This window comes from Echeneis naucrates, chromosome 21 (genome assembly GCF_900963305.1).
Source record: "Echeneis naucrates chromosome 21, fEcheNa1.1, whole genome shotgun sequence".
Taxonomy (NCBI): domain Eukaryota; kingdom Metazoa; phylum Chordata; class Actinopteri; order Carangiformes; family Echeneidae; genus Echeneis; species Echeneis naucrates.
Window position 1 is genome coordinate 2,606,483 of NC_042531.1, and position 24,389 is coordinate 2,630,871.

General features: G+C 43.6%; 1 protein-coding gene across 1 annotated transcript; it reads right to left on the minus strand.

Moving 5' to 3' along the window:
* Positions 1–211: 211 nt before the first annotated feature.
* On the minus strand, positions 212–23,031 carry LOC115061495 (aryl hydrocarbon receptor-like). Its single transcript, XM_029529841.1, has 11 exons — positions 22,982–23,031; positions 20,481–20,668; positions 9,403–9,512; positions 6,979–7,068; positions 6,170–6,299; positions 5,164–5,297; positions 4,690–4,892; positions 4,497–4,606; positions 2,966–3,107; positions 1,254–2,820; positions 212–361 (listed from the first exon to the last, which is right to left on the minus strand). The coding sequence occupies exons 1-11, from the start codon at positions 23,020–23,022 to the stop codon at positions 212–214; spliced, it is 2,865 nt and encodes a 954-aa protein (XP_029385701.1). The 5' UTR covers positions 23,023–23,031.
* Between the last annotated feature and the right edge of the window lie 1,358 nt (positions 23,032–24,389).

Consider the following 24,389-nt stretch of genomic DNA (forward strand, 5'->3'; position numbering starts at 1 on the left):
ATGCAACACAATGACCTGCCCCCTCCCACGGTGAAAAATCCAAACCAAAACTCCAAGCTGAGAAAGGAAAGAGAAGAAGAAGCAGAGCATGTAGGCCTACGTTTGTTCAGCGGTGTTTGTCGTCGTGTCTCGATGTATAAGGCTGCTCCAGTCATTGTGAGTTTCCGGCCGCGGACGGCATCCCGCTGCAGGACGCCTCCCGGTCAGACTGTCAGAGGTAGAAGCCCGTGGCTGGGGGGTCGGGGAGGGCCGACAGAGTCTCAGGGCCCGGTATCTGGACAGCAGGGGGCGCCGGTCCGTTCCCGTTGGGGAGAGCGCAGCCTCCTGGGTAAGGGCTGTTCAGGATACAGCCGTTCTCAATCTGCACAGGAAGGATGAGGAGGTCACGAATTCAGACAGCAGGAAGTGACGTTAGAAAGGGTGATGTGTAGATTTACAGTTTTACAGTTGCAGCAGAGTAATGAGCCTAAATAAAAAAAAAAAACAACACAGATGTAGAGACAGTTCACCTCTGTGTTAAAGTGCCTGTTATGTAGCTCCTTAGTCCAGAAAAACCTCAGTCCTCCTGCTCTTTCATATCAACATCTCCCTTTTTAAAGGAGTTACCTGAGTTGTGGCTACTCAGGGCAGAAGAGGCCAAACAGCTCGGCCATCAGGCTGTATATTATTCATTTATTTAGACTTGGCAGCCACATCTGCCTTAACTTTTTTACTACAAGTAAAAGATGTAAAATCATGTGGACAGGCTTTAAACTGAGGAGGTCAGACTGTCCGTTATCATGATATCTGTCAGTGCTGGACTGTTATAATATTCTGAGTGTTGTGGAAAAGTCAGTGAGTTTAATTAGAAGGATTCATTAATGGGGAACATAAATTAACTCTGCTAATGAAAGGTCACGGCCACCTGCCCATTAACACAACAGATCTGTATTAAATGTTGACAGATCGTCATTGGGAGGCGGCAGCTGGACATTTATCATCACTCTTAGAGGAAAGGTCAGCGTGTGTCAGAAGCATCTGTCATTTAATGCATGTCAGGAATATTGACAGCAAATGTCATTAAAACTCAATTTGAGCTGTTTGCAGCGACAACAAGTCTTCCTCTGAGAATGATGAAGGCCTGCACCAAACAGCACAACAACCAAAACAACAATAAAACCGCCAAGCTTTTTTTTTTAAAAAAACATTTCCACATCAGCAGCCGATGACGGAACAAAATTCCAAGCACCAACTATTTCCATGCCGGAACTCACCTTGCTGTGGTTGAGATCATGAGGGAGCTCTGAGGTCACCACGCCGTAGTGGTCCAGCTGGCGGCAGGGCTTGGCCACGCCCAGGATCTGCTCCAGGGAGGCGTTGGGAGGAGGGCACTGCGACAGGCTGGAGATGACCTGGGCCAAAGGAACTGCGATCTGCTCCTGCTGCCGTTTGTGGTTCATCCCCTGGAAGGATGACACCATGGACTCGGCCCCGAGCTGCGGCCCGCTCCGCCCCAGCAAACCACACCCACTGATGGTGTAATCTCCATTGCCAATGTCAGTCATACTGTAATCCATGCAAGAATCTAGTGAGGTGTTTGCCAGAGGTTTTTGGCTGTTATCAAGGCAGGAGTTGCTGCCCAGACTCTCGCTGAATCCGTAGTCCTGCCACTGGGATTTCCCAGGTGAACGCTCAGTACCGGAGATGCCAGACAGTCCGTTGAGGTTGGCCGCCTTCTGCACCCTGGGCAGCTGCTGCTGAAGGTAGCGTTGATGTGTTTGCTGCTGGTGAAGATCGCCATCCAGCTCTGAGGCCTTTCCATTGGAAACAGTCTGTTTGTTAAAGTGTTCCAGTTGTATCCCTGCACTGGTTAGAATATCCTGAGCTGACCACTGTCCATTGGGAAGAGATTGATTTTGCCCCAGCAGCTCTCCGTTGACTATTGTGTTCGTCAAGTGGTCGCTCTGTTGGCCCCAGTCATGTGCCCCTTTAGCTGTTCGCATGTTGAGATGCTGCTGCATCTGCTGGGACAGTTGGAGGATGGGCACCTGCCCCACCAGGGGAGGCTTGTGGTGAGGAAACTGCATTTTCATGTTATTTTCTGAGGAGGGGTTACTTTCAGGTAGTGAGACAGATGTAACTGTCGCTGAGCTTGTACAAGGAGGCGCCTGTCCTCCTCCTGCAGGATCAGTCTTTCCCTCTATGGAGTCGTAGATATAAGAAAGGATCTCGTCGTTCGTCAGCAGGTCGTCCAGAGTGGGCACACGTTCAGGGTCCATCTCAACTCTGATCATCCGCTCATCCAGCAACAGCAGCTCCAGGTCCTCGGCGCTCAGGCCCAAACCTTCCAGAGCGCCAAACAGCTCGCCGTTGGAGCAACCCCCCTCGTCCAAATCCACGACCCCTTGGCTTTCCAAGGAGAGGGAGTCCAGAGTGGCCAGCAGCGGATCGAAGCTCGTGTTTCGCTCTGTCTCGCTCGTGCCGTTGCTCGGCTCGTCCCAGCTCCTGTGCAGGCTGGAGCGTGCGTCAGAGTCAGAGAAGCCCATGTGCTCTCCAAAGAAGCTGCTGTGGAAGGACATTTTGGGCTCCAGGGCCGGCTGGCAGACATACACAGACTCATCCTGACTCATTAGCGCCCCCAGGAGGGAGCCAGGATCCAGACCGTCCCTCGCCAGCCTGTCAGTCCGGCTCTTCTTCGACTTACTGCCGTTTTTCTCAATGCTTCCGTCTCTGAAGGCTGCGATGGGATGGTTGGACTGGTAGAGCAGCGCCTCACCTGTGGCGTAGGTAAAGGGAAGATGCATGGAGCGCTTCCGTAGGTGCTCACCTCCCTCTTCATCCCTGTGACGACAGGAAACTAGATTATCATCTGGTGGTACGACTGATGGTGTTTTCTAAGTGCCATGCACATTTTAAAATATAAACTGTGTCATATCATATTTGAAGCAGGCTTCCTAAACAGTTTGCAACAATCAAAGGAACATACAAGAGAGGCCTCTGGGTGGCGATGATATAGTCAGGTTTGCCATTCTTGTAAACCAGCCTGGCGTTGGCCTGCACCCATTTCCAGCGATTCTCCTTGGTGAGGAGCCTGAACACAGTCAGCCCACTTTCTCCAGTCTTCATCACTACAAAAATGGAAGAAGAAAGTTACCCCAACCTACTGACAAGACAGAGGGTGAAGTACACAAGGTTATCTATGTGTACAGGACGAAGATAATAATTCATTCTTAAATTGAAATTTAATTGATGCATTATCTGGTTGCTCATCTTAACCGGGGGCGGAGCTAAAACACTGGACTCAAGTTTTAGGGTTGATATTCAAGTTGATGTTGTGATTGAGGTGAAAACATTCGCCAACATCCCAAGAAATGCTGATGGAACTCCAGACAGGACGAAGAACGGTTTCAAAACACTTTTAGAAAATTTTACTGGAAGAATGTTGTTGGGTACATCTTTTTTTATGCTTTGGATAAAAATGGATCAAACCAAATCTGTCCATTGAGATATTACCTGTTATAAATATATTCAGCCATGTTGCTGCACTGCTTTATATGAGAAATGACTGACGGATGAATCCAGCTTGGATTACGGGGATCAATTTAAAGCCTGATGTCAGAGCCCCTAAATCTGTTGCTCTGTCATCCTTTCATTCAATTTTAAGAGGAGAGAATAGACTGAGGCCAGAAAAGCCTGCTCTGACACAATATAATGGAAGAGATCAGATCAGAGGCTGTGCTGGAAAAAGACACCACACATGGAGGGAGGTGTTTGACACAGAAAAACCTCCAGTGACAGGAGAGCAGTCAGTAACTCATCCAAAGCGTTTTGTGCGTCTGTGCTGTTGTGTGGATCATCTCTGATGTTTTGCACATGCAGTGGATTTGCAGACCCCATCTTTTCCTCTGGCAACTCTGCAGCTTGGCTCAATCTGCTCCATAATCCAGCAGGATTACTTGTGAAATCTGCCTGAACTCTCTGACCAGGTTGGATGGGACCTCTTCAACTTTTTTTTATGACAGGACTGAATCAAAGAAAGTATCCTGATTCTTTCACATAAATATTGTCTGCATTAGAAAACAGCTAAAGACTTTTCTCTTTGGCTCACACTAACGCCCTGTTAACATGACGTGGAGGATTATAGCTTTGTCCATGAAGTCATATAAAATCTGATAAACTGTTACTTGTGTCTGGACTTGGCATTTAGGCAAAACGTGGTCCTTTCTTGAAAAGTCTTTAAATATCTTTATGTTATTTTTACCTGATACAGTGTCCTTAAATAGTTCTAATATCATTCTGCCCCCCCCCCCCCCCCCCCCCCCATCGTTTCCTGCCAGCTCTTAACTGTCCAATAAAGTAAATAATTTACCAGGAGTGCCAGCGTAGATAAAGCCTGAAGAGAACAAGCACACAAAAGGAACAGACAGAGGAAAAAACATCTCCCTGGCTTCAAATTCTGTCTAAATTTGTGTTGCTGGTCTTTCTGCTGTGATGGACTAGCTTCAGTTAAAACTTACTTCTGACGTGGTTCTCTGCACAATACAACATATCAGCTGCATGGATGAACTGGTAGCCGGACCCTCGTACCCTCAGCTCGGCCTCCGTGTACCCCAAAACTATCTTCCCCCTGTGCAAAAGGGACAGGAACTGACTCACCATTCCTGCTTTATGATTGTATAGAATATGTATAGAATGTGTTTGCTGTGTTACTTTGCATCGCAGGCCATAGGCGTGAAGTCCAGCTTGTGTTTGGTTCTGAAGATCATGTTCTTGGTTCTGATCTCCAGGATGGAAGGAGGCTGCAGAGGGGTAGCGATGGCGAAGAGGGCGAGCTGTGGCGGCGCCTTCCCACCGTTCTCCTGTCTCTGATTCTGTCCATGCAGGAACTTAAGCCTGCCCTGGATGTTCAAAGCCTGAACACATCATGTGCACAGTTTAATAATAGCAATGATAATAAATTTTATCTAGACAACAGTTAAAATTGATATTGAGAAAAATAAACTAGAAACTGGTTTGAAATAGATTTATAGTTTTATAAATCTTGATTTGGCGACCTTGGACAGTGAGGTGGAGAGAAATGAAGTAAAACACTTTAAAATGATTAAATCTTTTGGAGTCTGTCACCTCCAGTGGTGGTACAACAAATATGTACCTCTTCAGGTTATCATGCAGCGTGTGACTCACCAGGAATCCAGAGGAGTTGTCTAGCAGGCAGCGGAAACGGCACATGAAGCTCCTCTCCAGGAAGGACGAGTTCTCTGGGGGCAGCTGCTCAGGGTTGTAGGTGACCAGAGAGGAGCTGCTGTCGGGCTCCACATCTGCGGTCAAAGAGCCACAGGTGAGCCACGATCATTATTCTGTTCTGTCAGTTTTAAAGGTCTCTGTATTTGCACAAATCAGAACCATTTTATTTCTTATCGTCACACATCATTGTCTCAGTACGTAGTGAACTCTTGTACTTGTACCACACAGTATTTCTCACTGACTTCAAACTGCCATCTATTTTCCTCCATGATAGAAAATTAACTTGGTCTGAACTAACACACCAAACGACAGCATTTATTTCAGTCCCCCCCCCCGTGTCAGGGGCTGTGTGGGTCTTAACCTGAACACACTCAGAACCAAAGCACAACGGACATAAGCATCTTAAAACCCAAATACAGATCTGGGACCAGTTCACCTCATAAGCCACAGTGAAGATTACAGGGTCATGTGACCTGAGGATGGTCTTACTGTTTAATGCCTGAACTGTTTGTACTTAACCACCTAATATTGACATTCAAATGTGGAGACACACACAAACACACACTGAGGGCTGAAGCACATGAAGCAGCGATACAGATTTGTTTTTGGGATGAAACTAGAGAAAGAGGATTCAAAGGTTTCTTTCCACTGAATTATTTAAACTTTTTTTTTATTTTATTTTATTTTTTTAAGAGGTTTGACTGAAAGATGTTCTGTTTGAACAAAACAGAGAAACCTGTTGAAAAGACATCAAAGGTCAAACTGCAGTTGATGAGTGGCTCTCAGGCTTTTTAAAACAAATCTTACAGTTATTCTCAGGCAGTAACTTTTACATAACATAAACATGAAAGCGAGTCATATTGCTCTTTTGAAACGGTAATTCAGCCCCACTTGGACCGTCATTTGGTCGTCGTATTAGGCCCAGGAATCAGCAGAGAAGGATCACCTGTGGGGGAGTCCTGGGTGACGGCAGATGCAGCGGCAGGAGGATTTAAAGCCCAGTGCAGGTTTCTCCTGAGCTCCTGCTGGTCCTCTGTATGGACCAGTTCATACACACTTTGGTGCATAACATCCGTCTGAGATACACAACAAGAGGGAAAATTAAATAGAGGTGGAACACACAGGCACAGCCGTACCGTTATAATTATACACCTGAAGACGAACTGGGACTGCCATCACGTATTTGAATTTAAGAATCCAAAAGCAACTAATGCAACCTAAATATGTATCAGATTTTTGTCAGAGACATGAGGTTTGACCTATGTCTTCGTGCAGGATTTGTACGTTAGCACAGTAGCGAGTCCTTCTAAAACAGTGAGTTCAAAAACAAAACTCCCTTTTGGATATCGTGACTAAAAGTAATAGCAGAGGTTCGGTCAGGCGACTCAGCGAGGTGTGTTGCTCAAAGCAGCCCATTTCTGTGACCAGTGGTTTTTTAACAAAAGGCCAAGCTATAAATAGGTCAGGTCTTTGTTTGATGCTATTTGTGGCTCTGACTCTGCACCATACAGTGACTAGACCGGAGGACCAACCAAGACCCCAGACCTGCTCCCAGCAGATGCTGCACGCAAGCCGCCCATCATGCTCACCCTGAGCAGCAGGAGTTTATTGACTGCGGGAAGACCTCAGTTCCCCCTTTGGATACAGCAAACTAATAAATACATACTCTGAGACCATCGAGATGGGAGCTTCCCCTAAAACAATGTTATAATGTTGAGGACACTTTCTGCAGGTAACAGGTAAGTTATACAATACCTGGTGGAAGCCCAGGTAGTCCTGGATGGTGTGAGAAGAATAGAAGATGGTGCCACTGGCAGTAAGGACCAGAACAAAGCCGTTGAGAGCCTGCAGGCCAAACACAAGGACGGTTGATAAGTTCAAATCTTTTCTGGCTGTTCGTCTGTCCACATAGTTTCAGCTCTTCCAAGTGAACATTTTGAGCATACTGTGTAATGTGGAGGGACTTTTTTTTTTTTATATAATTTTCATGAATGATTAGGAGTTTGTGTCACATGAGGTTTGTCACATTTCCACTGTCCTGTCAACTCCAACTATCACACCTTTGTCAGAAAAAGATATCTGAAGCAATTGGCCCATCTACATTAAAATTACAAGTTTTCTACATGTGCAAGTTACTGCATTCAGTTATATGTTTACATTTTTTTTTCTTTGGTTAACCATGGCTGCAGTTGTAGTAGAGTGGATATGCAGATTGGTGATGACTCACTCAAGGAAAAAGGGAAAAAAAAGGAAAAGGGATCAAAAAGAAAAATGGAAATAAAAAAATAGGAAAGTAAACATGAAATGAGGCGGTCCTGATAGGTGAAATGGAGCACGCTTGTTGTTTCCCTTTAAAGGGGAACAGCTGGTCCAACATTTCTACCTGAATGAACACACATGTCCTCCCTCGGTATGAGAATATTTCATAAATATACATACTGACAGATGTGTACCAAACAAAACACAAACAAACACAACCCTCCTTACAGAGCCACGGCCATTCGTACAGTCACTGTCGCCTGTTTTCTAAATCTGCCTGCGGGATGCAGGACTGTTTGCGATAACACAAACAATGATTCATCTCAGTAAACACAAATTAGCAAAGGTCAAGGTTGCAGTTTTTCATCTCGAATCTGTTTTTAATCCTCACTTCTCCTGATACACTATAATGAAATATCTTGACCACGGACCATCTGCTGCCATGGGAACCGAAGTTATGTGAAAGCCTGTGCAACGATGAGAGATTAGGTAAATAGAGTTTTCTAATGTGACCTCGTTCACTGGTTCTGGAGATGATTTCATGAGGACCAAGAATTGATGGCTTGGTTGTTTGTTGTGTGTTCAGTTGTCAACAAAGACCAACAACGGTGAGTGCATCCATTTTTAAATAATGACTTGGATGTATAGCACAATTAAAACCTCCTGCCTTCACTTTCAGCCTGAATAATTGATACAGTCAGCTTTTATATAATTTACGACTGTCTGATGTGTAGAACACAAAAGAAACTGGCCCAGAAATAAACCGGACCACCACAGAGGAAGAGGCCCCCTGAGGAGCACTCACCTCCAAATAAGCTTTCATTTCTCATTACTAACAAGCTGGGGAGATGTGTGTTTGTCATAATAAGGCAACCCTCCCTGGTATGGGCCGGGTCGGGGGGAGTGACGGGCCGGGCTGCTTCCGCTCCTCCCTTGGAATGCCAGTTTGATGTACAATGGGAGGAGACGGGCTGGAAAATCAATGACTCCAGCAGATCCCAAAAAGATCCAGCAGCCGGCGAGCTCGCCCTCCACTCAGTGATATACAGAACCCCCCTGAGCCAGGAGAGGGGTTTTTTCTGTTTCCTTTGGACTGGAAAACAGTCTATTGATCGGCTTTTCCTTAAAAGCTGTACAGTGACCAGAAATTCCAATAAAATGTCCAGATGTCTGGCTTGGATGGAAGCCGATACCATTTTGCTTTATTTTATTCAGCCACAACAGCTCCAGTGAGGTCTGATGTTGGTCAGAAAGATCTGGCTCACTGACGGAGGTCAATGTCACCCCAAAGGTGTTGTGTTGGGTTAAGGCCACCTCTCTGGGAATGAGCCTGAACTGTGAAAATGTGACAGCATACTTAATTTAGATTTAAATGCCCCGTTACAGTCTAAAGGTAAAGCTTCCAGAACTTCCTGCCGCCCTGTCATCATTATTTATGACAATCAAGAGAGTGAATATCATAGTTTCTAAAACGTCAAAACTATCACTTTAAACTGGCCCATATCTTACTAAAAGCATCTGTTCAACAGAATCCATATTCATGAAAGACAACGGGAAATTAAGTTTACTTCCTGACAGCAGCAGTTCAGCAGCAGACTCATTTGCCCGAACAGAGCACTAATTTTTCATGAGGCAGCAGCAGACAGTGGCAGGCGTATTACAGTGGTAATCTGGCCTGAGCCCCTGAGCCCCCGTCAGCAGTCTAAAGAGATTTTGGACGCTAGTTAGGAAGAGTGGAGGGGGGGAAAAAAAAAAAACAAAACCCAAAAACATACAACATGGGTGGTCCAGATTCACAAATGAAATCAGTGCTGCTGATCCACAGACAGACTTTGGCCTTCAATAACATGTTGAACAGAGTTGTTGAACCAAAAAGCATCACACCAGATGATTCAGACAAAAATCAGTTTTAATACTAACCTGCAGCAGAAGTTCCCCCTCTGGGATCTTGCTCTCCACAGCTCCCACTGATTTGCTGTTGTCATCATTTGCACCGGCTGCAGTTGCTCCGTTTTGACTGTTCAGGGTGACTGTACAGAGGGAAGGAGGAGGGGAGAGGAAGACGAGTTTTAGTCCAGTGACAATGTTTGCAAAGTACCGCTGTGACTGTCAGATCGCCTTAAACTTCATACGCTGAAGAAGATGCCTGCACGTCCGCTCCCAGCTCATAAAACATTCATCACATCCAACCTGAGTCCGACTCCCCAAACCCAGACCTTTTTTTGTCTAATATGCTGAGATCATTTTTTTCCATAACAATAGCACATCAAGGCTAAAAAACATACTTTGATAAAACTGTAATGTTTATATATCTGCAAACTTCATTGAATAAAATCCATTCTAACTAATATTGTCCTGCTTTTCTTCATCTGATGTGATAGAAAATAGAAATTTCTGATATTGCTTAGACCAAACCATTATCAGTTGTGTTCGTATCACAGGAGAGAAGCGTCTCATCTTTCCGTCGCCATCTTGGAGGGAGATGAGGTGAGCCTTCCTTCAGGCGTCACTATATATTTGCACTTAACTGCTTTCTCAGCTGAGCTCATCTCTTCTCTTTTCACCCCTCCCCACCACTGCCCCAGATCCCACCATCGGCCCCCACCCTCCCCCCAGTTGTTCGTTGGCTGGTGGCCCCCAGCTGTTTTAATCCTAATGGGATTCTCCTTTTTCCCAGCCTGACATCATGACTTCTTTTTTTGCCTTCTGTCCAGTTGTTGTGCTCGGCTCTTGTGATGGCGCTAACTCAGGCTGCTGGGCTAAATTAAAATAAAAATTATTATCCTTCCTTAGAATAACATTTTTAAGTGACTTTGAAAAACGGCCAGCCACTCAGAAGAGGCTCAGGGACAGACAGGAAGGTCTGAGAGAGGAATTATTTTTGGTTCTTAAATACATAAATATATAAATTCTTATGGTTAACAGCAAAAAACCTTTAGTGTGACCTTCAATATGCAACATTTAATGCAGCTCTCGGCTCCCATCGGCGAGCATCAGCAGATAGTGCCTGGATTCAGAATTCTCCTTCTACAGGCTGCCACAAATATCAACTGGACCTTCATGTCACATTCACATATAAAAGATGAACCAGCTCATCAGTTCCTGGTTCAGAGTCCAGAAGAAACTCTGCGTTCTTCTGTAGTCACCTTTTTCTCTTTATTATAACAACACAGTGAACGCCACACCGCTCCAACAGCTCCTAGCCTGCCACACCATCCATCGATGTTGCCACTAGTTGGGGGGAAATGCATTCTGGGATACAAAGTGCACGGACTCCGATTCACAGAATTCAAAGAAATCACACTCAGGGGCGGGAAAAGAAGTGAACAGTGTAGGTTTCAGGATGCTTTGGATCAACTTATGGTCGACATTTTTCTGTATTGTTGACGGAAAATGTCAGTGGACTGAAATGATTATCAGCTGACTGGTGATGATAATTAGTTGTTTCTGTGATGTGGGACGACGAGCTGCGCTGATGTCATGAGAAAGAGAGCAGTGGTCAAGCACATTAATCTCTGACCCCTGCAGGAGCACGGTGCTGCGACCCACGATGACCTCTGACCCCGGAGGTGATGTATGACATGATGAGGTGGACTGGGTTCTGGGTCAGACCTATTGTTGTCTGCAAAGGGGGTTAACAAGGGGAGTCCATCTGAGGGGCGGGGTGGTGTCAGGAGTGTCAGAGCAGACACTGGATAGCATATGGGCTTTGTGCGGGGAGTCCGACGTGGCTTGTACCATCACACGAGATACGGCTTTAGGTTGGACGCCTCTGACCCTGTTCCCATACAGACATCTTGGGTCGACTTTCAGAGGGGCAGCTGAGAACAATGTGTGAAATAATCCAACGTACTGGTGAGGAATCGGCGGGGTTGATGCATCGCATATGCTACACGCGCAAATAGACTTGCACCTGGCGCTCATGAGTTCATAAAGACACGATCACAACAGTCGTGGTTTGAATTTGGGGCTGCTATTGTCACCTCCGGTCTCTCAAGAGAGAAATAATCTCAGAAATCAAACAATTCATCTAAAAATTAAGAGAGAAATAATTTAAGATTAGCGGTCAAGTGATTATAAAGGTTAGAATATTAAATAGCACACAGACAAATGCCACAATTTTATTGATTAATTAGTTGGAAAATTCACAACGTTGGAACGGCAGAAGTTCTGAAGTTGTTTAATTTATTTCAATTTATATTTTTCTGTTCTTAGTGTACTATCTTTTAAAACTTTATCAATAACCTGCTTGAAATCTTCTCTTCCAACACCCTTTAATCTTATTTTATAGCAATCACAGGCCATTCAGTTTTCTTTTCAAAATAAAAGCTGAAGAATCCAAAGCTAAGCCTTTACATATTCACCTCAAACCTCCTCAGTTTTTTAATGTGCCTTCTTCCCTTAGTGAACAAATTATTTTCAACAAGCTTCAATTTGTCTCATCTTGATAATAAAAATAAATAAATAAATAAAAATGGGGGACTCTGGTGTGATAATCAACACAAGCTTGATACCAAATTGATTTGTGATTTAACTAATTGTTCCCAAGCACAGACACAGAGGCACATTATGAGTCTCTAATCATATTACTGCGGAGCCTTGTATCTGTAATTTGGTCACTGTGGACGACTGTAGGCTCATTGTGGAGGAGCACTGGGTCACTGTCAGTCACCAGAACATCACTGCAGTGACAATAAACTCTCTGTCGCCACAACACAACCTTTCATCCAGCAATCACGGAAAAGATCACAGTCAAAATCAAACTGTTGAAAATAATTTATCGACCTTCCACAAACTATTGGACCGTGTGTCCAACCAGCACCATCATCATCATCATATACAGTGTCTGTTTTGGCTGCGGTGTGTGTTTGCACTTTGGTAGTTTACACATCCAGCCCGAGAAAGTGGGCCAACACAAAGCCTCTTGAATGGCCAGAGGAGGACAAAGAGCAGATCTTGTTATCAAGCTTCAGTGAGCACAAGTGTACGTAATGAAAAATTTACATTCCTGCTGCCGTCACACACATGTGGCAGAGTCGAGCTGCAGCTCTCACCCACAGGCGTTCCCTGCCTATTCAATGGAACAGCTTGACTTTCCCACAACGTGCTTATCGCGGCTTAATGGAGGTCTGAGGTTACCGGACAGCAAACAATATACATCTAAACACCAACATGAGCGCTGTATGATGTGGACAAGCCGATGCCCTCTTCTCACTGTGAAACCTCTTTTCTTCTGCATACACACGGGAAAAAAAGTTGTTTATCCAAGTTTAATTAAAAGAAATATAAAAATTCTCTCACTTGTTATGTATCACATTGAGGAGACCTTCTAGAGGACTAGATCTGGGCTTTTTAGTGTGGTTCGTCCTTTTAGTGGGCCCCACTCTGGCCCTCAGCTAATGTATCTGCTCCAGTATTTGATAGATCAGACCTGACAAACGAGCACTGACCCTGAAAATCAGACAGTTTGTCACACTTCAGCTGCCTTTGGACACATTTTTTATTGCTGTTGTTGTCCGAGGACTGTAGTGACGCAGCTGGAAGATAAAAGTAAAGACAGTTTTCCAAAAGAAAAAGAAAAAGATTGTATTAAACTTGGTTTATTCTGAGAATTTGAATGCATTTATATTCTTTTTTTTTTTAAGAAGGTGATAACAGAGCTGAAGGAAAATTGTCAAGAGAAGGCAACAGGAAGACCAAAGCTTAAGTTTGGTTATGTTTACGGTATTCTAATTATGTTCCATCTGTTCATCACGATCAATCCAATAAATGAAGCAATGTAGATGGTAAAGAAGTGCAGGTCCAGAAATATCGGGGCTACTGAACTGTGGTACCAATATATCAGAAGACTGGTGGGATTTAGAGAAGTGTTTTCCACTCATCATCATTATCAGGACGACAGTCTGAGTAAACGTAAGCGTTCATTAGAAGTCAGTGTAACCTCTAACATGAAGCGGTTTGGAGATTTTTTTTACTGTATCCAATATCCGAAACTGTGTTCACATCATGTGCAGGACGTGAACAATTTTTGGGTCTAAATTGAAGAATGTGATATTTGTGGCCAAAATCCAGCTGTCAGGTCCTTAAAGGAGACTGTTGTCTTCCTGGGACAGCGACCTAGATGCCAGGCTTGGCTCTGGTCCTGGCCTACATTCAGGACAGTCTCCTTCATAATTCTGTTGGTGTTCCACAGAGAGTCCTGAGCCAGGTCCAGGTCCAATGAGGTTTATCTCACAGAGGCCGTGCTTTAAGCTTAAATCCCCCCCAACGCTCCCAAAAAAAGCCTTACCAACAATTATTTATCAAATATTTGACCACATTCAATTTGTCCCATCCTGCTATTTACAACAGGATTAGTGCGGATGTTCTGTGCTTCATTCCCTGCCCAATCCCTACATGCCATCCTGGCATTCCTCCACTGTCACTGCAGTCCACCGTGTACCCGTGATAACACACACACACACACACGATACTGCCAAAACAACTTATAGCCTTTCCCCCAATCACAGGAAAGGAACAAATGTAACACAAAACAGCTGACAATTTTTAGACACTGCTGCTCAATGACAGATCAATAAACTGCTCAGCTGATAGAAAATGGAGGGATAATTATTGTGCCTCCTCTTTATTTACATTGCATGTCCCTGCATGTCAGGTCGCATGGGATGACAATAGCAGGAGCCTGAATCATGAAACAGTGCCATTTGGACATTAACCCCCGTATTAAGCCTGAGTGTGTGTGTGGGGGGTGATAGTGGCCCGCGGTGCTGGACGTGTTAATGCTGATGATAACAGGACACGCCCCCACCCATTTTTGGCCCGTGCTGGTTGCAGGAGGCAGAGAGCGCTGCAGTTTGCTTTGGACCTGTGCCAGGATGGAATCAGAGCTCAGGCAGCGAGGACGAGCGCCACGTAAAGATTTACTTTTACTGTGGTGGAGAAGGCGAGCGCACAACAGACTAAAACCAGAAATGATGTGTACACACACAAAGCATCCGTACGCCGCTTCCTGTTCATGATCATCATCCATATTTAAAAACAAAAAAGTGCAGCACATCATGCTTTGTTTTGATCATGTGCACACCTGTTACGGAGCACATCAGATGAGATTCATTATAAAGTTCAGAATGCAACAGGACTTTTCAGTTGGACTTTTAGTAAAGTTTACTGGTGACCACCAGAGTTATGTTTCGTCATCCACTTTGACTCATTATCAGAGTAGAAATGAAGTGTGTGAATGTGTGTCTGTTTTAATGAGCAACTTCTTTAGTAGCACACAGGTTCTAAATCTCTGCAACACTTAGCTTAAGTCTTAATCTGCAGCATCATGCTAGCAGCTAATCAGGAAGTGCCGCTCAGGCTGCTGAGACTGAGGCTGTAAAGAAAAAAGTCTGGATGTAAAACTGATATCCTGTATAAACATACGTGTGCGCTCTGTTATTAGTGTTTTGATTGGATGGTTGTGTTGCCCTGCAGCGATATGAGCAGCCACTCACAGGACGAGATAAATTAAGTTTCTCAGAACACAGACTGCTGCGGCTGTTGCGTTTGCTATATGCATCTGATATTTGTGATTTAGTCCACTGCAAAATGTCTTCAATTTTAGCACTTTGTGTGTGTGTTGACAAGTGCTCCTTCAGCCACACACAGCTCAGTGCATGCACACGGTATGTGTGTGAGTGTGTTTGTGTGTTAATTATTCTAGAGTGTGAATGGCAGCAAGTAAATATAGAATGTTTCAACTCCTTCACCCCCCAACGCTGCAGTAAATGAACACGCGATGCTCACATACCACCCCCACATTCACTAGCATACACATGGATGCATGCAACACATACACACACACACACACACAGCCTCTATATGTGAGGCTGAACATGAACACGTGGTCACTAATGCAGGGGAAAAGCACGCACCCTGTGCTGCTTTCGTGTCTCCTGAGGTTTTGCGATCACATGGTTGCATATTTGCTTATGGGAGGAGGATGGGGAGGCGAGGAGGGATGGGATTTGGGTGGGGTAGGTTGGGGAGGGGATCGCTCCTGATTACCAGGTTTTCCCTTTGGTGGCCTGCATTCCTCTCAGTGCTGTATCGTGATCAGCGAGGGCAGAGGAGAGGTGGGGTTAAGCCCTGTAGGGGGAAGGACAGGAGGGAGGGAGGAAGGGTCGTCATGAAGGGGATGACCTGCTGCTGATCATGTAGCTTGCGCTGCTTTGCCTTTCATTAGTGTGCAGCTAGATGACCTACAGGAAGGAGGGGGAGGGGCGACCGCTTTTTAAAGAACAAATCATCGCCCTCGTTTAGAGCGAAAACAGAGATGGTATCATGGCATGTCACAAGACCTACGCAACAGCCGTGCAGCTTACATAACCAATCCCAGAGCGGCAGCGTCCGTGGCCATGGCCGCGTCGAGCCGTGGACACGTCCTCGTACTGAAGCTTGGACAGATATTTCCAGCTGTGTGCCAACTCTGTGCCGTGCCATGTCATGCTAGCCGTGCACAGACTTCATTTCATTAAATTTGACTTATTGGGCTTCATTTTCTCTCAGACATCAGGCAACATGCTCAGCAGCTGCAGCCCTCGCCACATTAACTGAACTGACTGATATTATTTGCTTGTGCACTTGTTACAAAACAGTCAAGTGAGATGCAGCTTCACTGTAATTTCCATTACATTTTCTGACAGCCAGTGAACGCACCACCCCTTATGTGTACCACAAAGCTACTGTACCTTCTATTAGGAGCAGAACAGAGTTTTACATTATTTATCTGATAGGTCCATGAACTGATCCAGTGGGAGTTGCATAATGTGTGTGCTTCATCGGTCCATGTTTGCCAACTCAATTAATGGAATACATTGTATGTTGCTGCTTTTAAAATATATTTTTGTGATTAGATTAGAATTGTGTGAGTGAGTTTTATTTTGTGAATCTTGTGATTTGTATCTTGGGTAGAAAAACCAGTTGATTGACTCTTGGGGGGGGGTTGGGGCTTAATATTTTTCCAAAGAGAAAGAAAAAAAATTGTTGAAAAAGGAGGAAATTCAAGTTTGACTAAAAACTGGATTATATAATAATGTAGTCACCATGTGAGCAGCAGCTGTATGAGAACTGCTGCAGAGGTGAAAATCTGAAACAGCTAAATGGCAAACAGTTTTAACGGGAACCTTCCTGCCACCAAATGTCAAAGCAACATTAAAAGATTTTTGACTTTAATCACTTTACATAAAATTGAATTTGGGGTTTAACTGACGTTTGACGTCAAACAAAACATTAGTCATTGTTTGTTGGCCTTTAGATTTTGCTTACAATAACAATTTTGTTCTTTGAAGTCAAGATGACCTCAACATCATGAACAAGACATTGGACAAGAAAAAACTACCGCCCTGATGTTGATTTTGATCATATGACATCACAACCAACATTTAATTAAAAGTCTGTTTTCAATCTCTGATGACGTGGGTATCCAGGAGTCCTGTGTGATGTGTGTGAACAATAAACACTACTGGAGACCAGACAAAGTTGGGCGCCCATTAAATATTATGCAGATGTTTGACTAAGTGTCTGTTAAAACCTGAAACAACATGCAGTAATGGACGCAGAGCAAACACCAAACCACAGTAAAGTGAACCCTCTGCAGCCCGCAGGGATTACTTCTCCTAATCTCCAGCTATATTTACAATGGAATGCCTTCTCAATAGCCATAGTTGCAGGTCACTTTTACAACAGGATTAATCGTAATTTCATCTCCTACCACTGCAGATTTAAACAGTGAGCTATGAACACTGGCTGAAACTCTGTGCACAGTAACCACCACTTGACGTGCATCTGTGAGAGTAACGGTTATGTAACAGCAGCCACATTATGGCAACGTTTGACTCCCGCAGCCTGCATCTAAAACTCAGACAACCTCTGCAAAAAAACCAGAGCAGAAAGACTATGGAGCCATTTGGCTGCAGGCGGTAACTCTTCCAAGAAACCCAGCAGAGCTCTTATTGGCTTAGTTATGTCATCTGGGATCTTGTCAGGGTTTTTCTTTGCCGTAAACAACGTAACAATCTCTCCACTGGACCGGTACTCACTACCTACTAAAAATGGATATAGACACGAGCTGTAGGACGTGTTCTGAGGAGAACCTGAATGAGGTGGGAGATGTGACTGAAACATCCTCCAGTGAAGTGAAAAACATAATCATAATGTCATGTTGGAGCAGGTAGGAGGAGGAGGGAATGAAATAAATATCAAAACAGCTGCTCCTAACACAGCTGTACGTTTGTGTGTGCATGTTGTCCATCCCACATATCCTGCATTTGCTGTGCACATGGACATTATGCAACATTACACTTCAGCAAGATGTCACCTGACACCTTTAACCTCAGAGGTGAAGCTATATTTGAACAAAGCCGTTTAAACTGCAGCTGCAGCTCTGCAAACACCTGTTGCTGAAAATCAACTATTTGGCCCTAAAAGACATAAAAGGTTGATCCTTTGCAGAGCATGAATATCTCTGAATAGGTTTTCAATATAGAAGTTGAGCCAAAAACGACATTAGATCGGTAAATATTCATACTTCATCTTATTTACTTTTTTGAGATACATCACTGTGGACCAGCGTCTGACACGTCAGCTGGAAACCTCCAGAATGAAGAGTAATGCTAATAAGCATATCACTGATTTTCCACAGAGAATTATCTGTGTCCAAACAAATTCAGCAGGAAACGCTGCACGTCATGGCCCGTTGCAAAAGTCAGAAAACCAGCAGTCATTTGATGTCGAGCTTTTAGTTTGTTAGATACAAACCCCAGTGCCATCATCAGGGGTCACAGCATCTCTGCCCACACACACACACACACTTCCACTCATTAACCACCGTGATGCCGGACCATGAATGATCCAAAAAGGCAGATGACAGTTGTGAAGACGGCTGAAAGATGTTCACACCGAGAGCGGGGTGATCCACGGCATTATCGGGGTTTAAGAGTTAATGCCCCCCTCTCTTCAGACCGGCTGAGAGGGGCCGAGCCCATTGTACCCTCAGACAATAACAGAGATGGCAGCTGGGCTGGATAATACTGCCAGCCAGATTAACCGGCCTCTGCCGGGGCTTTGTTCAACTCTTCTGCCACATACTCAATTACACGTATGGCCCCCGACGCCAAGCAACCCTCAAATTATGAACCTGCCCTGAATGACTTCCCAAAGCAGAGACATTCATTGAGGAAAGTGTCCCTCCTCACAGCGCAGAGGCAATCTCGTGCATTTTAATACTTAATGAAGGTGGGCCTTTCCTAATGTTCAACAGCCTTCCTAAACAACCAAACAAAGCAGAGCGTTGAGACCGTGGCAGCGGTCCCGGAGCTCAGTCATCGCACGGACCACCCGCTGTCTGATGCCTGTGATGAGCAGGATTTATGTTGTTTACACACAACAAATTATGGCTGAACACAAAAGCAACCCCAGAGCAACAGTCCCTCAGGGTCCACAGGGGCTTTCTCCCTCCATAGAGCAGCGTCTTTAATGTAAGAGCCCTGAGCTTGTTAATTACTTAGAGACTGTCCAGGAAGTAGGCTAATGCAGTTAGACAAGTGGGTTTGTCTATAGGCTCCACTTTGACCTATTGGTACCAAAATCCACTATCAATAATTCACCCTGACAGGTTGAGCGGCCGCTGAATACTTCCTTATGTTACTGAACGTGAACAATACGTTCACACAGCTCCGATTCACGGTTGAACATTCTCTCTGAAGAAGAGAAGGCTCGGTGCGGACTTCAGCAGCCGCACCAACAGACACACAATAGATTTTTATCCTCGGCCATAGCTAACACATGAAATGCACATGAAATCCAGTGAAAACACATTCAGAGCGCCGTTGCAATATCCGGTTTGTCTCACCCTCCAAAACAGCCATTTCAGAAAGCCGCTGCCTTAAACAAACATTGCTCTAACTTCATTTCATAAATTCTTTAAAGTCAAGGGTTTTCTCTCAATTATTCATGCTTCAAGAGCATCTGACGGCTGCATTGCAGCATTCTCTTTGAAAGATCACTGCCTAAAATAACAATGTCTTCACTCTGCATAGTAGAGGGGAAACTACACATCCCATCCAGTGGCATGCAAACTCCTCTTCATGCTACGGCATACAGTAATGGACGCCAAGCAAAGCTTCTATCTTATCTAATCCTCATCACACAAGCGCACACACACACAGACATGGGTCTCAATTAAATATTGAGGGCCCTCTCCCTGGTATGAAATCGTGTGGAAGAGGCGGTGGCTGGTTGCTTTTCTCTCCAGGCTGATGAGATGAGCTGAGAGATGTTGGCAAACAGCGCGAGCAACTTTGTTGTCTGTTGTTGTGACAGCATTATAAAAGATTTTAGGGTTTGAGAGCAATAAATGAAGTCTAACTTCTGCTATAAACTGCCACAACCTGCTTAAATGAACATCTACTTTCTACTCTGATAAAATACGCCACGAGTCAAGGAGAGTGAATCTGATTGACCTGTGGGTTTCTACACACTGTTTGTTTTATTCCTCTGTACTTTGTGCCTGTGTCAGGTGTGCGCTATGCTATGATAATGCAGTTAAGGTATGATCACTGTTGTCCAAGGATCAAACCTCAATTAACTGTCCCTTAAATCTCTCTTGCACTGCTGCTGAATAAACATATAAAAAAATGAAAAGAGGACAGTTTTTATATTTTTGGAGGGTTTATTTTGTCTCCTCGTGATGGAGTTAGGCTAACAGCTTCCAACAGTTTCAGACCTTTGTGTTAAGCTACATTAAGCTCTCCCTGTGTTGGACACGCAACTCATTAATTTGATATTGATCCTCCTTGACTTTATCAAAACTGTGCTCATGGCAGGAAACAGGTTGATGAGATTTACGCTGATAGCAAACAAACAGATTTTATTACTTTCTTTCACAACAGAATATCTCAAACCTTCGACATCCAGCCATGATGATGTGGCAACCTTTTTTTTTTTTTTTTTTTTACCAGAGAAGAAGTTCTTGGCTCGCAGGTAGCTGACGCTGAGGCGGAGGATTGAGAGCTTGTCCAGACTGGCGGTGACCTCTTCGGGGAAAGGTAGCAGACTGGCCAACCGCTCCAGCTCGCCATTCAGCCGGTCTCGGTGGCGTTTGGACGGGTTGGATTTGGCCCCTTCAGCTGGCGGCTGCTTCACTCTGATGAACGATGAACCGAGAGAGGAGTCATTCAAAGGCCCAGAACAAACTCTTTATCTGTTTTTATTCTCATCCTTTTACTTATTTATTTTCCTCATTTGGGATTAAAATAGTAAATCATGGATTTCTGTTTTATCAAATGTTGGCATCCTAAGAACAAACTTGAGGATTCTGGATCAGATTTTCATAGATTCAAGCTGGATTTCATTTTTTTTTATGCCAACCTACATTTTGCAAAGCGATTTACAACTATTATATTTTAATAGTTCACTCACAATAAACATATTAAAGGATAGTTCAAATTATTTTTTGTCCAGGCATCCAGTAGAAGCCCAGAACAGGTGCTGCCTGACATTTCCCAGACTACAACTTCTATTATATTCTTCTATATTGATCGGTTGATGCATTGAATATTGATAATAAAAAATACCAGGCAAATCTATCAACCTTCCATAACCTATCTATTGTCTTTAATTTATTTATTCTCTTGACCATCTTGTATTATTTGCTCTTTCAATATTTTCCACAGGATATTTATCTTTTTTTATTGGCCACTGAGTCAATGAGATTTTATTTACACAGCCAATCAACTTAAACTGGGCTCTGCGCCCTGCAAGATCTCAACATAAACTAAGAAGATAAATCAATAACAGAGTCCATAAAATAATTTGTCTGCTCAGTTTAGGCCTACTATATTAGAGGAACAGATCATGCAGAAACAAATTTAAATTAAGACCATTTTTCTTCTTGATACTGTCTCATGTTTATGCATGAAAAGGTAAACAAATATTATATTTATATTATATTAACAGATAACGCTGTGTGAGACTGCAACATGACCTGACACTACAGTGCAGTTGCCATGATGGTTCCTACCTCACACACACTGACACTGTCACGTTTTGTCACTGAGCATGAATGTGGATGGATGGAGATCTGTTTATACTGCACATCAGTGATGTCATCCAGCCTGAGCTGCTGTGCTGCTCTTTCCTGTTGTGCTTCTTTTAATCAAGTCAATCTTGAGTCAGCACTGGTTGGTGGGGATGTAATGATGGACAAAGTGACTGCATCTTGAGTTCCAATTTACTCACAGTAAATATTCAAACTGGGACCAGCAAAAGGTGATCTGAAGATAAAATTGATCATCTATCAGTTTATTTGTGGCCCTTCCTCCCAAAAACTGCTCCTTTTGCTCAAATTTCTGCAACTGTGTGTCCCACTCTCTTACACCTGTCTCAGCAACAAGCAGGATTATTCAGGATTGTTCCTGAGTCCCACATTTGCAGAAACTGAACCTCCTTTTTAGGAATTATCATGCACTGCTGATCAGCATTAAAATTCTCACAGATTAAAAACCTGTTCAGTGGAGACGGTCCCACTGCCTCTCACAGGTTAATTCATCATGAACTACCAAAGTAAAGCTGTCATTTACTGTCATACAGTGGAGCTTGGTTTTTCCACAGCAGCTCAGTCTGATGAGCGATCAAATGTGTCGTGCTGTGCACAGTTTGGAGCTTTTCCAACGTCAGTCACACATGATTCCGAATAGCTTAAGATTTAATATCTGCTTTTTACTTATATTTTTCATACAGGCCTATTTCTGAAACACTTGCTGTAACATGAGGCTGTTTTTTAATTTAAAGTCAATCATCCTCACAGCTGAGGATTTAAACAACGAAGAGGCAGATTCTTGTTTCCAAATCATTATTTTTCTTTGACATATCAGGATCTTCTCCTCTTATTTTATTCATCCAACAATAATTATTAACAATCTCAAATCAATGTAAACAACCTGAGGGGGGGAAAAAAAAAGTCTGATCCTCTGAAGGGCGTTTTGACAGAAAATGGCGTAACATCCTGCATGAGTCAGTAAAATTATTTTTAAAAAAATATAAAAAAAAGAGGATAAAAATTGAATAGCGTCATTAAATTGGAAAATCTGCACATACAAATAAAGATTAAAAAAAAGGATTGAGAGTTGAAGGTTAAAATCCTGCCGGGCTGCAGGCCTGCTGTATAATCCTCAGGTTTAAAACGACCCTGCACAACGTTTTCCAGGCGGACTCCCACCCTGTTCAGGCCCAGGAGCACAAAAACACCTTAGAAATAAATGCAAACACTCAACAGCCAACATGTGCACTGAAATAAAATTACGTGGAAAATAAAATTAAGCTGTCATATACTTAAAACCGACCAAGAAACCGGTTACATTTTACCAAGACTTGGCTGCAGGTGCACGAAGGTTCATAACTTTAAATACATTTTTTAAAAAGGGGTATTTTGAAAAATGTGTTTAAAAAATGAACTCACGCTCTCTGAACGGGTTTTCTCCTCTTGCGTCCTGCATACATGACGGCTCCTCTTATATAAAAGCCTCTGACGGACTTTCTGCGCTACATGTAAAAACAAGCAGGAAATAGATCCAAATCAAGACTGTCGACACATTATAAAACAGAAAAAAAAACGAATTTAATCAAATACTAATGATTAAAAAAAATGGCAAGTTGTGTCGAGCTGGACGTTCTTCTTCTTCTTCCTGTGTTAATGTGCCGATCAAAACTCAAAATGTGATTTAAAAAAGAAAAAGCAGAACGAAATCTGCTAAAATAAAAAGAGAAGTTGGAAAAACGAGGTAACACTTGTCCCCATCGATCTTTATGGAGATGAACTTATTCCAAGTAAGAAGGCGGTGCTGTCTTCATCCTGAGGAGCAAAAATAATGTACATGTATTAAATAGAAAAAAAGGCTGAGTTTATGAGGGGAGAGGAGCAGAAACCTCCATCCTCCTTACACAAACGAACAGGTAGAAAATAAAAGGCCTGGTCTCTCTGAGTATTTACATTTTATAACCTTCATCTGCGGTGCGGTCCAATTACCGCCGGACGGGAGCTGAGGAGCGGGGGCGCGCATTCCACCGGCGGGCACGCCCGACACAGATTTTATTTTTTGTTTTTTTTTTTTTTCTTTTTCTGACGGGTGCGCGCCCACGAGGCTTCTTATGTGGAGAGAGCGCGGGCACGCGGGAGAGTCTCCTGGAAACACAGGCCGGGCGCGTCCACGCAGGCGCCGCTCCCGTCGTCCAATCAGCGCGCAGTCTGGAGAAAGATGGAGGTTCGAGCTGAGGCCTCTGCAGAGATGTAGGTCAGGGGTTAAGACCTCTAAATAATGTACAGCAACACTTTTAAACATTATTCATACCTGCAGGGACCGACGGGTTTCTCTGAGCTGCTGATTCATTGGGTCAGAACGATCACCTGAGCAGAACAGGTATTTTTATTTATTCAAATTGGTGACAAAACTTTATTTTGCTTGTTGTTGATCATCTAAGATAAACTAACCATTCATACTGTGTTCATGGTGTTTTTAGAGCATTTATATCCTCAATTCAATAAATTCATAAATGTGTTTTTTAATTTATCCTCGATGGAGCTTCAATATTCATACAGCTACTGGAAAATATGGAAATAGAGGCGATTATACCTGATAACATAAATTCCATACATTCCATGCTATCGTTCCATTGTTTGTAGACAAGAAACCAGAAAAATAAACAAAAGAAATAATAGTAATGATTTTCATTTCGGTGATATTTATCTTGTTGTCAAACTGATTTTTGAATTTGGAACTAGTTTGTGGACTTCCGTGGCACGCGGCGTCGGAATATATAAACGGTTAAAAATGTAGTTCCGAAAAGACAGCTAGTTTAACTAAATAAAC